The sequence below is a fragment of the Mus pahari genome, chromosome 2 (assembly GCF_900095145.1).
Source record: "Mus pahari chromosome 2, PAHARI_EIJ_v1.1, whole genome shotgun sequence".
NCBI lineage: Eukaryota > Metazoa > Chordata > Mammalia > Rodentia > Muridae > Mus > Mus pahari.
This window is the reverse complement of record NC_034591.1, coordinates 77,459,326-77,476,220: the sequence shown is the minus strand read 5'-3', so window position 1 is coordinate 77,476,220 and position 16,895 is coordinate 77,459,326. Positions and strand designations below refer to the sequence as shown.

The 16,895-nt window shown below is 37.9% G+C and overlaps 1 protein-coding gene across 2 annotated transcripts in view; it reads left to right on the top strand.

The window, feature by feature from the left end:
* The window catches only part of Fam13a (family with sequence similarity 13 member A), a 91,772-nt gene that overhangs the window by 26,432 nt on the left and 48,445 nt on the right, over positions 1-16,895 (top strand). Inside the window, exons 3-5 of one of the 2 annotated variants that reach the window (XM_021190462.2) lie at positions 6,546-6,587; positions 8,985-9,161; positions 14,319-14,529. In XM_021190462.2, the coding sequence (XP_021046121.1) occupies positions 6,546-6,587; positions 8,985-9,161; positions 14,319-14,529 (430 nt within the window). Of the gene's footprint in view, positions 1-6,545; positions 6,588-8,984; positions 9,162-14,318; positions 14,545-16,895 lie in introns of both variants that reach the window. The other variant, XM_029534931.1, reaches the window with a different exon arrangement.

Here is a 16,895-nt window from a genome sequence, read left to right as displayed (position 1 = left end):
GTTGTAAAATGTTTTTGTTGTTTGCTTCTCCGTTTGTTTGTCTTTAGTGAGGGATGGAAGCTACACTTTCCTGTGGGTATAAGGTATAGAATCCAGTTTAGGAAATTGGTAGTATTGGGTTCTCCTCCAGGTCTAATTCCTCTCCAGCTCTGGGTAGTTGATTAGGTTTACAGTCCTAGGCATTAATTCTCTAATATTAAGCAAGGTCTTAAGACCACTTAGATAGCTGTTGGCTATCCTCAAGAGAGCAATGCCATTACTGCATCACTGGAGATAGTTTGCTGGGATGGTCAAGATGTGCCCATGTAATCTCACCATCACAGTTGCCTAAACAAGACTATATAATGACAACACAAGTTGACATGCTGATGTGGACAAGAGAAATTTCATTAAGTCTTGTCCCCAAATGAATAGTTACAGATAATTAATGGCTGCTAAGAGAGGGAGAATCAGTTTCTCTAAGATTGAGATTACTGATGCATTGTCCAATACCAAGTGGTCAGCCCTAAGCAAGTGTACATAGGGGCAACACTAAATCAAATCAGTAGGACTCCAGTTCTGGGAGATCCTGTACCTGATTCTGACTACCATGAACACTAGGGAAACATGTGCTGTACATGCATACATGTAGGCAAAACAATCATACACATAAAATAAACTATAAAGAAATCTCTAAAAATAAGTAAAAAAGAAGGCATAAATTTGGGGAGAAGTTGAGGGTAATGGTAGAGAGAGGGATGGGAATGATGTGAATACAGCACTCATGTATGAAATTCCCAACAAAAAAGCTGGAGAGAAGGCTCAGTGCCTCAGAGTAGGTGCTATTCTTGTAGAAGATCTGGGTTCCACCCCCAGCCCCCACATGAGGACTAACCATTGTTGGTGACTCCAGTTCCAGGTAATCTAACACCTCTTCTGCATTCATGTAGTACACAGGCATACATTCAGGCACACAAACACAAGTACATATAATATATATATATATATAATTTCCAGCAACATATACTAAAATTTAAAGTCAGGTATAGGATAAAAATAAAATTTGAGAAATCCTTCCAGAATGGAAAAGGAGAAAATAAAAATTAAAACTATGAAAGAAGTAATATTAGAAGTGATAATTATAGCTGAAATCTGTAGGGATGCTAAGAAAGAAATCATATTATTGGAAACTGAAGTGGAAAACAAAGTTAGTATATAAACATCTCATTGAGAAACACAAAGAAAACAAAGGACAAAGAAAACATGTCAGGAACTAGTCTATCCAGGATGTGAAAGATGCAAACTACTCTGTGTCAAATAGCATGATATCAAAGCATATAAACTCTTTCATCAAAAATGATAGATTTGAAGTACATGTAAACATGGGGTTTGTACATAGAGCAATATGCCAGACACAAAATTTACAGAAAGACTCACTCAGAAAGTAAAGGCTCAGAGTCTGAACCGCCTGCAAATGGCTCCAGTATCCCCTGTACTCATGCCTTTACTTGCGATTTGACAAACACCTCCATCCTCTTAATCATTGTAGTGATATATTCTAATGGGACAATTATCAATAGATGTATTTACAGAATTTTATAGAAGTAGAAAATTATTTGTGAATAATGTGCATTTTTAATGAGGACACTCTGAAGCCAGACTATTCAGAGTGAGATCAGTTTCTCCGAACTGTAGCTTCTAATCTGTAAAATGGGCCCAGTATCTAGTGATCTACCTATTACATCTAATAATTTTACCTAATAATGACCTAGTACAAAAACTAGAAAATTCTGAATTTCTTTTAAGTACAAATATCCTAAGTAAAACTGAGAATTCTTAAAAAACAAAACAAAGCAAAACAAAAGGAGTTGAACAAAAAATAAGTCTGCTGACAGTCAAGTATTGAGTAGAATATCAAGGTAATACTGGAAAGAAAATATTCTTTCCCCTCTAAATCATGATTAATATGCAAAAGGATATTAGTGTGACATTAGGGATATATAAAGATAAATATGTTCTTCCTGGTCAGTAGTATGTACTTCATTTAGTATGTGCAATACTCTGTATACTATTTTTAAAACTAAATTGTGTTCAAAAATGTTAATAATATCAACCATATGCAAATGATACATCAAATAGCAAAATTTGTCTATAAAAATGCCACACAAACCCTGTGCATGTGATAACCATGGCTAAGGGTACAATGGAGGGAATAAACGTAAGCATGGAATGAGCTTTCATGAGGCACACTCCGAGGACTCACTAAAGTCATAGAACTGAGAAAGGACTATCCAGTTATTTGTAATGACATCTGTATTGTTAACCCTGCAGGCCAGCTTTTGGAATTAGAAAACAATACCCAAACCCTCTATTTTGTTAAATACAAAAATCAAGAATTTTGTGATATTTTGATGATTAGTTACAGATCTTTAGGCCTAAATGGATCACATAATTGTCCTATTTGTTGATTTTTTTAATCAAATAAATGTAGGTGTTCCATTCCATAGAGAAATCTGATTCTGTTAGCCCTCGTGGGTTTTGTTAAAGCTGTGATACTCTAGTTAGGACTGGGTAAACCACCAAAGAGAACAAGCTAAAGAAAGAAAGGATGCACATCACGTGCCTTTTTGGGGTATCTGTATCAAGTGTTGTAGATTGGAAGCTCTTTATGTGTAGTTTTTCTTTTACCTTCAAACGGAGAACTATAATAAAAGAGTCACTTGTTAACATGAATCTGCATATCTCAATATATGCAAATTTTAGAGACCAGTGTTGCTAAGCATAATTAGTTTTGATTTCAGCACAAGTGGGCCATAGAGCACATTTATGTCAGCTTGTAGGCTTAAAATGTAGTTTGAATGACTGGACCTGCAGAACATGCAGACTTCTCACTAACAATAGCTGTGGTAACAAAATTGACTCCATTTACACATGACCTTACTTCTTTTTGACTTTTAGTATTTACTTTACCAAAAGTCAAGAAGTGAACTCTAATATGCTATTTATATATAATGTGTAAGAAATTTGCTTAACAAGTCAGTTAAAGGTTATGATGAATACACTAATTCTTATTTTTATATAGAGATTTTAAAAGCTTCAGGAGATTAGAGATGTTATCGTGTGTTATAGTATGTTATTGTTTATTGCTCAAATGTACTTTACTTTTACATCACTTCCCTAGAATTTCATCCTCGAATGAACCTCAGCTTTAATTTAAAAGCATCCCTTTGTTATAACTTTTGTATTGGTGAATTGCTAAACATTTAGCATGGAATTGTAAAGGTGGCTGGATGCTTGACCACAGCCATTTTGGTATCTAATAGAACTGCTTGACTAACTACTACATCATAAAACTAGCAGCATTATAAAACTAACAGTCTAGTCTTTTACAGTGACTTAAGTTTGATAGCAGTCAATTTGAATCCGAGATGGTATTACTGAGTTTTGGAGCTAAAAAGATATTACTAGCCAATAGTAGCCAAGCCTTTCTTTTCTTTTCTTTTCTTTTCTTTCTTTCTTTCTTTTTTTTTTTTTTTTTTTTTTTTTTTTTTATGAACCAGCCAAAAGCAGTCTAGCTAGCCAGTGGCCTGCCTATGACTTCGTCCAGCTTCCAGAGCCAAGACCTTTTCTGATTCTCAATGACAAATATGCTCATCTTTAAGTTCCTTAAAATCATGCACAAACTACATAAGCTAGAAATTTTAGATTACATTTTGAAAAGTAAAACTACAAAGTGTAAATCTGATTAAAAATAAATATAGCACAAAATTAGAAAGATGTAACTATGTGCTTTGCTTCTTGCTCATTCACCTTTGCATCCTGGGAAGAAATCTCTATGGCTGGCTCAGAGGCCTCAGGTCATTTTTCTTTTAAGTTATGAAGAAGATCTTAACTAGTTTTCACTCACTAAAATTAGCATAATCTAGGCCTGCTGATGCATGTCTTTGATCACAGCACTCCAGAGGCAGAGTCAGGCACACCTCTGTGAATTGGAAGCTAATCTAGTCTACAAAGTAAGTTCTAGAACAGCCAAGGCTACAGAAAAAGACCTACCACAGACAAACAAAACAAACAAGCAAACAACAACAACAACAACAACAAAAAGATTGCCATATTATATCTTCATTAATGTGTTCACACTGTTTAAAGTAGTTACTATGTTACCTAAAAAAATTCTAAAGAATTTTAGTGCAAGGATTAAGAACCTTAATATCTTTAACTGACCAACAAACAATAGCATGCAAGTGATCAGGGAATTCATGAAAAGTGCAGTCTAGCTAAGGCTGCAACTTGATAGAAGAGCTTTTGACCAATTCTGCAAAGCAGATTTTAGCAACCCCTTTCCCCTAGGCCATATGACTCACCTGCTCTAACAAGGGTTTGGGTCATTCTTGGGCATGTTGAGGCTCTAACGCGCCTATTTAGAGAGTTAGAAAAGTCAGACCTACCTCTTTTGTTTTTGTGGGTTTTTTTTTCCCCTCATGATTTGCTTCTCCTTACCCTGGGGAAAAAAACAAAAGAACATAGAAATACCAGTCTTGGGTTGGAACAGTAGCTCAGTGGAAGGGGACAGCCTAGCATGTGTCAGACCATTTATTTTATCCCAACACCACAAAAAAACAAGCAACTGCATCCTCTACTTTAACAGGCAAAGAGAACAGCACTAAGAACCAAGTATAGAAGAGAGGAAAGGTAACCCATCTCCTGGAACCAGCAGCAGATCGGTTGGCTGGCTGTTTTTGGAATGTTCTTTAGGATTGAGCACATCTGACTCTTTGCTTTCCTAGGTCTCCCCTGGTCATTATTCAGCTCATTCTGGCTCCCCAAACAGAGATTGTGTAACTGTATTGAGGAACATAGAAGTTAATTATACAGTGTTGGATTTACAGAGGGCTAGCCACAAAATATCCCAAGGCAGACTGCCTGTTCCAGTCCGGGAGAGATGCAGCAAGAGCTTCTTGTTGGCCACAGAGCCTGGGAACCACTGGGAATAACAGGCACGGTGGCCAAAAGGCAAGGTCAAATGCTAAGCTCACCTCTACATGCAAACCTGCCCCAGTCTGTGTGGTAATGAGCTCAGGTTCAGAGCTGCAACCTTCCTGGCTCTGCCTCATCTGTGACTAGCCTCCAGAGCAGTTATTACACTGCCTAACCTCTTCGCTGAAGACAGGAGAGGCAACACACACCTCACGGGGATACTACAATCTAAGTGAGAAAAATACAAGCAAAAAGTCCTTAGCACAGTATCTGAAAACAGTAAGTGCCCAGGGCCTTTACTAGTGTATGTGTGTGTTTGTGTTTGTTCTTATTTTCATTTTCTTATTCACACCAGTGTTTCTTTGCACAGTGGAATGGTTTGGTGTTTTCCCCTATCTGTGGGGTATCACTTAGAACTTCACCTCAACTGATGAAAACTACCTGGGGATGGAGTATAATTACTGACTCCCTCTGGTGTTAGGACTTCCACCTAGCATGGTGGTGAGGGTGGTAGCAGTGGTGGTGATTGTGATTGTAACTGTGATTGTGATTGTGATGGTAAGGGGTAGAATCCTCCAAGACATAGATCCTGACATGAAGGCACTGAAATGTATTATTACACAGGAACAGAAGATAGCAGACGATTCAGAAGCAGTACATGCGTGTGCTGACATGACACCAGATGAGTTAGCATTTAGGTTCGTTGAAGTGCCGCCACTAAGCGATCTCTTAGACGCCTTCATCCTCTTCCTGTGTATTCTGCAAAGTAGGAAGAAAAAAAAAGGAAAGGCTGTTTTATTAAAACTAGCTTAATACACTTAAAAATCTGCTCAATGTTTAACTTCCTTTTTAGGCACAGGAACTTAGATCTTGACTAAGCATGGAGTTGGGCGTGGTGTGTTGTGAGAAAGCAATGACAGATGATTTTAGATAGCCCAGACCCTCACCTGGGTTTGTGAGCATAGAGCTTCCCCAAGCCAAAGGAAGCTCTGACAGATGCACATCAGCGACACGGAATATGTTTTAATCATCCTAAAAGAGTCGGGCTTTTTAGAAAATAGAAGTTTATATACATTCAGCCAAAGGTGCTAACCCACTTGTTACAATGAGTTATCCCTTGAGAGTTTCCATCTTAAGTGTTGGGAGGAAAATATGCTGTGGAAAAGCAAGTTGGAAATGACTATGTAGGAAGTCATGCCTGTCCCTTGTTCTTGTCCCCTCTGGTCCCTGCTGACCTCCATGAGTTCTGAGAAGATTTAGAAACATGCCTGTGCTTGCAGGCCTTGGACACCAGGTGATAGACAGTCTGCAGCCATCAGACTAGCATGGCGAAGGAAGAAGGCCACCAGGCCTGGCTGCAGCACCAGGCTTAGAGCTAGAAGCTGTTTTCTAAGGTCAGTGTTTGAAGAAGTAAACAAGCACCTCTGTGTGCTACACAGTGAAAGGACTCCTGTCATGGTGGCAATCATCAAGGATGACATGGGACCTGGTTCATTCTTCCATACCGACATCCCTTCAGATGATGGTTCATCATCTCTGACCCCTCAGCCGACCTGATTTTCTCTCTCTCTCTCTGCTTCTTTTCACAGTGCTCATGTCACCCAAGTCAGCAATGTTTCAACAACCGGAGAGTAAGTCCTTTGTTTTTATATTGAACAGCATTTTATGCCTTTTCCCACTTCTTAATATCAAAAAGCAAATTCTAATGTAGTATTGAATTGCAAGATTAAGATAATAAGCAATGAGTGATTTTTAAGCTGCTCATATCCAGAAAGTAGGTATGTCTGTCATTATACACAATCCCCCTTCCCCTTTTGAAACTGCCATCTAGATTCTTTGTTAGTCTCGCTATGCATAGTAGGTTAGCCTGAATTTACTATGTATTCCAGACTGGCCTTTAATTCGCAATCTTCCTGCCTATGCCCCAGTGCTAAGGTAGCAGGTGTGTTTGCCACTATACCTGGCACTACTAGCTTTTTGTTTATTTTAATAAAAGCAATGTCAGGGTCAGTTAATGTTTGCAAAGCTGACTCTGTTCCCTGGAGGCATCTTGTCATGGAAAAAAATAAATAAGTAAAGGCTAAAGCATTAACCATGACTTTTCTTCCCACTTTGTTTATTTACTGAGTACCTACAATGTACCACACACAGTATTGAGTGCGTGTTATTGAATGAGAATTGGCTCTGCATCCATGGATATTTTTGCAGTTCTTTCAATTTTGTTGTTATAGGGATGTAGAAAAGAAAGCAAAGGCCTGGTAGCACCAAGTCCTTTCTCCTCACAGCAGTGGCTGTCCTGGGTTACTTATATCTGGCACATGCTTTCTTGCCTCAGAGACTTCCAGGCACATGCAGACTAAGCACAGCCCTGTTTTGTGCCCTGCCCTGGTCCGGGATTTCTGTACTTGCCTGCCTCTCTGACCACATTGTGCTTTCTCATTTGGGCGCTTGACTTTCTGTTCCAAGATAGCCCTTGGCTGAGCCCTGCCCAGCCAGCACTTTCATGTTTTAGTTCATTCCTTCTAGGAATCACTTCCTGACTCACTATCAGACAGCACACTGCCACACTGTTCCCTCTGCCCTGCCCTGTGGAAGTACAAACTCCGCTAACACGGAATCTTTTCTCCCTGGTGCCATGAAACATGTATTAGGCACTATCTGAGTATTCTTCACTTCACTAGATGAATCTGGCCAAAAGCCTTTCTGTCTCCCCTACTGTTTTCTTCTTCTTCTGAGATATTGGAAGCCTTTTCATATCATCTTCCCTGGGCAATAATCAAGTGTTAGGAACCGGGAAGGTGTGGTCTGGAGGAAAAAACATAAAGGAGAAGAAGCACTGACAGGACAGAAACAGAATCTCAAATGATGGAGTTGGGTTCTTTCTGTTAGTTGAGGAATCAAACAAAGGCAGAACTAACATTCCTTGGCTTCATCAGATGTAAAAATTCCAGAACTGAGATAAGATGGGCATATTCTCACCTTGTTGTGTCTGATAATCTTTCTCCATGTAGTTGATATCACTGTAATTGCTCAGTATTTAATGCTAGTATATTTACATTCTCCTAAGCCAGTTAGTCAATAGGGACACAGAAAGCAGAAGTCGCAGTGAACACCTCAATTAGGTTATCCTTGCCCCTTGTCTTCAAATAACTTTTATAAAATATTTTAATAAAATTGAGAAACATTTAGTCAAACTGTGCCTATCTGGAAAACTTTAAGTTGAAGTTTAGAAGGACTATTTGATGAAACTAGGGCTGGTGGTATCATAAAATTGTAAGTTTGAGACTTGCCTGCTCTATGTAGCAAAACTGTCTCAAAACATAACAAAAACCATGTTATTTAAAGAAAGCTACTCTTTTCTAGATATTTTTTTAAAAGTGTGAATCTTTTTCAAGTGAAGAAAACCCTGCTTTGATGAGTATAAATTAAGATATTTCCATTCAGAATTAAACTGAATGACAGTTGACTACTTAGATATACTGAAAGGCTCTGCCACTGTAAACTGGCATATTTGTGAGAGTCAGACAGCAGTGTCAATGGGCAAAGTGATATAATTTGGGTTTGACATCTTAGTTCAAAACATACCACTAAGTTAATGAAGCAATCAAGGTTACCGATGATTGCCTTTAAAATATACCCACATTCAGAAGTATCTCTGTTTCCCACTATTTAGTACTTCACTAGCAAAGGAAGAATGGTATGTTGATCTAAAAATATTTGTATGTTGCATTTTTTAAAAAATGACTTAAACTAGAGCAGTTTATTTGTCTTGCTTCATAAATTTATTAAAATTACTTGACGACAAGGGGAAAGTACAGTGGTCATTGTGACTTTCATTTTCTATGTTCCAACCCAGAGAATGTGACTATGTGAGCATCAAATACAGAGCAACCTACAGTCTTATCTACTACACGAGGAAAGATTATCAGGCACCACAAGGCAAGAACATGTCCATGTTGGCATTGCTTTGGCCCGTTGTGCTTAGTAACTTTGATTGCTTCATTAACTTGTTGTTTGTTTTTAACTAGACTCTTAGAAAGAACCATCAGGTCAGCCGTAGAAGAGCATCTTTTTGATGTCAACAACTCTGCAGAACAAAGTTCAGAGGACTCAGAACCTGGACCATCATCAGCATCTTCTGTACCTACCAGGCAGCGAGGGCATCAATTTAAGAAGCAGGATGATGTTTGGCATGGTTGCGACAAGTAAGATATCATAAGCTATTACTGCTCGAGATTTTCTGTTTAAAGTCTGTCAGTATATTACAGTTATAATTGCTCTTCTCATTTCAGTATCTAGATTAAAACTCAGAAGTTTTCATTATGATCATTCTTAACTTAGCAGGCATTCAGACACTCCTTTATGACTTACTATCTTAGTTAGGGTTTCCATGGTTGTGAAGAGACACCATGACTAAGGCAACTCTTACAAAGGACAACGTTTAATTGGGGCTGACTTACAGGTTCAGAGGTTTATTATCATGGCAGGAAGCATGGCAGTGTCTAGTTGGTGATGGTCCTGGAGGAGCTGAGAGTTCTACATCTTGTTCTGAAGCCAACCAGAAGACTGGCAATTACAGGCAGCTAGGAGGAAGCTCTCTTCTGCATTGGGTGGAGCCTGACCATAGGAAATCCAAAGTCTACCCCCACAATGACACACTTCCTCCAAAAATGTCACAACTCCTAACAGTACCTCCCTATGGGCCAAACATATTCAAACCACCATACTTTGTATCTCTGTTTCATCTAGATCTAAATCTCTGGTGTTTTGGGGAAAGTCTAAGTCTTCATTTATATATTTCATAATTTCCTGTTAAACTCCATCCAGAGGCATTTTCTTCTGTACATTCAACATTAAGTTTGCTTATTAGTCAGCAAAGCCAGTCCCCCTTTACTAACCAGTAGCATATCTTTGCAATAACTCTAACACCTGGTTATGTTTAATATTTTTTTAAAAAATTGTACTTTTAATAAAAAGAAGAAAAGCTTAAGTTCCATGTTATAATATTAGCTAACTTTAAAAGTTTAAAAATTGCAGCATAAATTTCAAGAATGGTATTATAAAGAATTTATTCTCCATTAGTGACTTCAGTAAAGTATGAATACAAATCACCATTCATATCAATAGTCATGATGCAGATTCCCAAGAAAAAATATTACATTTTATTAATTGGCTATATTCATGTATCCCTATAGTGTTCCAGGTTCATTTCCATTCACCATGTGGAACTTGACCCTAGTTCTACACATTCTTTTTCCCTGGACTCATAATCTATAGCAAAATCTCTATGAAAAAGTTTCTTTTTGCTGAAAGAAAATCAGAAAATAAGTTGTGTAAACAAATCCCCTGCTATGTGCCCACTGCAGTGCTCAAGAACTTTGTTAACATGAATTCACACAAACAACAGCAGCAATGATCTAACCTGATAACTTAACAAGGAAGTGTTCATTAGTGTAAGAATTGTGTTAGAACTGGTAGAAAAGAGTAGTTGTAATATCTCCTTAGAAACTAGAAAAAAAATGTAGGATCAGAAATGTTTACATTTAAAATCAGCCACGGACACAGGCTTATCCAAAGCATTTAGCACATTCATTTGCATTCTGTCTGTGTTATTATGACACAAGTATAATTTATTCATTAACATAATTATTGCCCTCTGCTTTGGCAGTTTAGAAAATATCTTCAATGTGTCATGATAGCCTGCTTTCTACCCTTTCTCTTTGGACAGCAGATGAGTTTGTGGGGTGGGAGGTGGTAATATTGCAAGAAGATAATAGTGGAAACAGATGTGGAGGCAGGCAGCAGGCAGGGGTGAGTGCAGGCAGCAGGCAGGGGTGGGGGCGGGCAGCAGGCAGGGGTGGTAGAGTCATCAATAGGTATGGGCCAGACAGGGCCAAGGAATGTGAGCCACGGGCTAACCTCTCCTTCTTCTCAGAGAGAGCTTGCAGAGTTTAGTTTCCCAAGTCCATGGATATTTCTTGCATGTGTTATCCTGATTGTATTCAACTAGCAACATTAGGAGAACCAACAGAAATGGACATTGGATCCTGGTTAGCTGTAGACCACCCATAGGATTCTAACCTTATTATTCACCTCTGTTATCCCCATTACTGCTCATTCTGGTCCCTATCTTGAATCTTGGGATACAAATCTCTATGTTGTCCTAGAGTATCACATATGCCTAACATACAGACATTATCACAACACCTTCCTGGCTCCTTCCTTATGTTTCTTGCTTGCATTACCCATCTAGTTGAGAGACATCTACCTATCTTGCCTGACACTCTGGGCCACAGTCTTGCCGAAGAGGGCTTCTCCAACATCCAGAACACACTGAGTGTCTCCTCTGAGTTTTTTTGAACAAGGTTATTTATTTCTCATGGTCCCAGAGCTACAGTTTTTACCTGTCCCGACTTTGACCACAGCCTGTAGTCTTTGCTGGCAGAGTGTATACCCTGCCTGGGTCTCCTGATGATCTCACTCACATGTGCTGTCCCTTTCCCCAAAATTTTCTTTGCCTGTCTCTAACCTTTGCTTTGCATGTTTTATAGCTGCTGGTTCTTCTAGCACCTCCACTGCAATCACAGAATTTTCTTTTTCCTTCCTCCTCTTTGTAATGATTTCAGAAGGCATGGTACTCTGAGATATTCCCAGTGGAGCCATTGGTGTTTTATAAATCGTGAGGACACCAAGGCTCATCACGATAGCCTGTAGGACATGTATTATTCCTGAAGTTTAAGTTATAACTGATTAAATCAATTTAGCTTCGATTTTCATCAGGTTTTACTTTTTTTTAAAAAAAGGAACAATTAATCTAGACTTTGTGCTATTTTAATCCCAAATGTGAGTCTCATGGAGCAAAGTGTTTTAAGGATATACACTTGCTTTGTTATGTTGCTTTGCACATCACTACTCACAGCTGTGCCAATTAGGCACTGTCCCCAGCCAGTGATGGTCTGATTGTAGGTGAAGTTTTACTGAGGCTGTTGTGAGTTTTTATATAAATAACACTGAGCATAAATAAAGACTATGAATTATTCATTTTCATGAAAATGATTGCTGTTTGTCAAATTTACAAGAAAAAAATCATACTCAAATAGTTGGTTGCTATAACAAAAGCATAAATGTTTAAAGAGTGTATTTATTATATAAAATGTTTCAGTCTGATTTATTTGTTTAAAGTATCTGACGGCTATCAGGTAAATAGTATATGCATGTTTATTTCTATCTTATTATCTTTCTTCATAGCAAGGTATCATTTTTAAGTGAAAATAGTTTAAACCTTCCTAAACACAATGACCTGGGAATTTAATGCAAATGTTTATTATATAAATATTACTTTAAGTGCCTGCTGTAAAGTGAAAAGGAAAGCATGCTTAGCTGCGAGAATAATAAATATGACTATTATTAGAATATAATGTATACATGAAAAGGGAAGACAGAAATACAGTGTGGGGGTTGGGCGGGCAGGGGACAACCTAGGAAAAGATCTAAGTAATCAAAAGAAAGGGTCCAGAACTCTAAGTCCAGGTAAAATTTAAATCATACTAAATATGACCGCAGTGTGTTGTGTGTCTGGGAAAGGAGTGGGTTTCTGTGCTCCATACCCTCGCTGTGCCCATGACTGAGATGCTGCGTAGGCAATAACGAAAGAGAAGATCTGCCTCTAGACAGCTGGTGCACATGAGCACAGCTCTACTGCCATCTTGCTGCCTATCGATTCCAGCAGCTTATTCTGCTATTTGTCCATTGTTTCAAATGTCATAAATCAGCATTTCTATGATTCTAATATATTTGCTTAAAGAATCTGATGGCTATCAGGTAAATATATATGCATGTTTAGCTCTGTTTTATTTTTTTAATAGCAAGGTATAATTTTTAAGTGAAAATAGTTTAAGTACAATCCCTAAACACAATCACACAATCACCTGGAAATTTAATCCAAATGTTTATTATATAAATATTATTTTAAAAGACTACTGTAAAGTGAAAAGGAAAGCATGCTTTTAAAGAATGAATATATATATATATATATATATATATATATATATATATATATATTTTTTTTTTTTTTTCTACTGCTTCTGTATTAATCTGCTTGGCTCCCACAACAAAATACGTAGAAGACTATCTTAAACAACAGTGTTTATTCATTCACAGATCTAGGGGCTGGCAGGTCCAAGATAAAGGTGCAAAGGTGCAGACAGAGCGGGTTTCAGTCAAGACCACTGTCCTGGGCCTGCACTTGGCTATCTTCTCACTGTCCTAGCATGGCCTCGTGTGCAAGCTTTCCCGATGTCCGTTACATGGACAGAGCTCACACTGGGTGTCTGAATTGCTTCTGAGAAGCCCTTCTCTCACTATGGGCATATGGGTAACAGTATGGGTGTCACTATGGGTATCAGAAAATTGGCACAGGAATGGTGAGGGGACACAGATTAGTCTTATCAAGCATAAGGCCTCCACTAAAAATTATAATTGAAACTTAATAGCTTTGAAAAATATGCAGGGTAAGAAGACAGAATTTGAGGGATAAATCATATTTTGGATGTACAACCAAACTCCTGCAACAATCCACATAAGACACTGCATGAGTATGACACCCACCTGTATGCTAGACCCTGTCATTTCCTCTCTTCACTTAGCTTGTCCTTAAGATGTTTATGGTAAATTTATATACATTTTCACACAGCATAAACACAGACACACACAGACACATACACACACATACACACACACACACACACACACACACACATATATATATATATATATATATATATATATATATATATATGTTCATTTTATATATATATATGATATATATATTTTATATATATATATATATATTCCATTCTAGAAATGATCAAATGATACAGCACTAAAAATATCTACAAATAGTAAAACTTTTGAAATAGGATGATTTTAATTCATAATTTTCTTTCTAATATGGTCTAAAGATATAAATTTATTGCAGAATAAATATGTAATGCTGTCTTTCACTGGGGGATATGGTTGAGCTGACAATAAAATATGGCATCTATTCTTAATTGTTTTTTTAGATACAGTTTTAGGGTTAGGGCATTACACTAACTCAGCTATGGTGTAAGACTCTCAATCATTTCTTATTTATCAAGCCATAGTTCTGTGTTGGCAGTTTAATCCATGATATGGATTAAACTTTGCTAAGTTAATTCTGTGAAAACATCGTAGAGTTTAAAATAGTAATGTTTTGAATGTACAAATTAATTAAAGCCCGTGATTATGACATTCCTGTGTGTAAGACATGATACAGTGACTATATTAAAAAGTTTCGACTTTACATTTTAAAGTAAGATTAAGCTGTTACTCTTTCATCCCAGGGAGCTTATCAACAAGGAGAATATCCCCTCTGGCTTCAGCAGCTGTGCTGGGTGCATCCTGAACAGTCAGGAAGCAGAAAGATTCCAGGACGATATTTGTGACTGCGTTGGGGAAAGAAGCAAACCCAAGCGTCAGAAATCCAGTTCCAGGCTTGCCGAGAAATCCAGTTCCAGGCTTGCCGAGCTCAGGGATAGCCATGATGGGCCCCTGGTAAGGGAAGTTTCAGTAAGTTCTTAACTTCAGCCCATAAAGAAATATCTCTTTTCCTTAGTGGAGAAAAAAAATGGAGTGTCACAAAGTTATAGGAGCTCTGAGAAAGACTACTGGCCTAGAAAGTGCTTGAGTTTGTATTTGTTTTTAAGGAATGTAGTGATGAAGGCAGAGAACTGTGACAGACATTTTGCCCAAAGAGCAAGAGACTACACGTTGGTGTGCTTAAACTGGTTTTTTAAATCTAATTTTTAAGCATTTTTACATTTTTGTAAATAAAAGCTTTTATAACATGCAGTCCCTTTCTTTTACCAATCTTAATTATTCCTGCCCATATGAAGCTTAAACTGGATGAACACAGAGCAAGACAGAGCAAGGTAGCTGGAGAGGCCTCTGTGCCGTGCTGGGAAAACTTTCCATGTTCGGTGGTACTCCTATAGTACTCTCCGCCAAACTAACCCACAGCAGAAAGATATTAATGGTCAGCACGGTTTCTCCATCCCAGAACTTTGAGGCCTTAACTTGATATCTAAGTCTTTGCATTTCTTTCAGCCAGTCACAATGTCTATATAACTATTTAATATTCATCTACCTGTTTTACTTATGCTACAGCTTCTCTGAAAAATGAGATGCAAAATCTGCCTTCTAATTCTTTTTGCTGTTCTTATTTTTAGTAAGACAAAAAATTAAAAATAACAACCCTGAGGATAAATGGATACGGAACTAGAGTCTACAGTAGAAAGGGAAATGGAGTGTCTGTCTGGAGTACAGATTCTTTAGTCTCCTTTGTTACTCAGACGTTTTACAGCTTCATGCTGGGTGTTTCTACATTTATTCAAACTATAGATTGGCTCCTTTCCCATTGTTAATTTCTATATGCGCTTATAAAACATCTACATTTTCCCCTAAATAAAAGATGTACAGTACAAACTAGAAAGTTATGTCTGATGGTGTTCTCAAAACAAAGAATCAGGTCACAGTGACTATATTTTAAAATCAGTGTTTCATTTCTTTGTAAAACTGTGTGTGTGTGTGTGTGTGTGTGTGTGTGTGTGTGAGAGAGAGAGAGAGAGAGAGAGAGAGAGAGAGAGAGAGAGAGAGAGAGAGAGAATGAGAATGGAACAGTGTGGGTATGAGAGAATGAGAACATAGGAGAGAGGGAGAGAGAAGAACACAGAGAGAAAGATAGAAACAGAGTCAAAGAGACAGAGACAAACAAGGCATTTAACCCAGTAATGTGTATCACTACTGACCTATATCTTTATCCCCTGAAGAGTAACAATTAGATAAAGTAACCCCCATTAACTCTTTATTTGATCCATGATTTGCTTATCTGCCAGAGAGATTCATGGTGATTAAAAGTCTGAAGCTTGGCTTTATAGCTTGGAAAGAATACACATCTTAGTTAAAATCCTGTTTTTAAAAACATGTTAACCCCTCAACTTTCCCACAGGGAATACTGCTGTGAAGTTTCTAGATGTTAACTATAAAGAGAACTGGAAAGGAACATTCGTTTCTTAAAATACATGTCTGAACTTCCTTTGAAAACATTTCAGTGGGAGACTCCTTGTTCTAATTCATTTTTGGTATGTGAAAGAATTCACCACTCCCTCGTCACCATCTTCTGCATCCAAGGACTGCATATCACATTAACACAAATATGCTCAGTGTGCTTTGTTGCAATTAATAATTTAATTTATTCTGCCGGCATACTTGGCAGGTAAACTTGCTCCTCCACAAAGTGATGGTATGCTCAAAGACTTTTGACTTTTTTGTGTTTGTGCTCTGTGAATTTTAAAGTTTTATTTTTATTATTTTTAATTATGGGTAGATGTGTGTTTCCAAGTGTAGGTATGTGCATAAGGGTTCAGCTGCCTGTGGAAGCCTGAGGCTTTGGATAACCCAGGAGACAGAGCTTCTAATGGTTGTGAGCTGCCTGGTGTGGCTGCTTGGATTTGAACTTGGGCCCTCTGGAAGAGCAGCAGATGCTCTTAACTACTGAGAAATCTATTTTGCTGAGAGCCAGAATCCTGATATTAGGATTGGAGGCCAGGGTATACAATTACAGCACCAACTGAGCAAGGATCTCCCCTCAGACTGTTTTGAAATAAAATTCAGGCATGTATCTCAAGAAATGAGTGTTCCTTTCCACTGCTCTTCACATCCTCAAAACACTAAACTTAAAGTATATTCTTTCTAAGCTAGAAAGCCAAGTTCCGGGCTTTGAAACATCATAAATCTCTTTGGCAGTGGTGAGAAAGGCCTCCCTGCTAATGTGACTTTGCTTATAAAATCCAGAGGCAATAAAACAGGGCGTCTAAGTGAAACTGCAGGCACATAGACTCCCAGCCAACCATTTGTCTGGG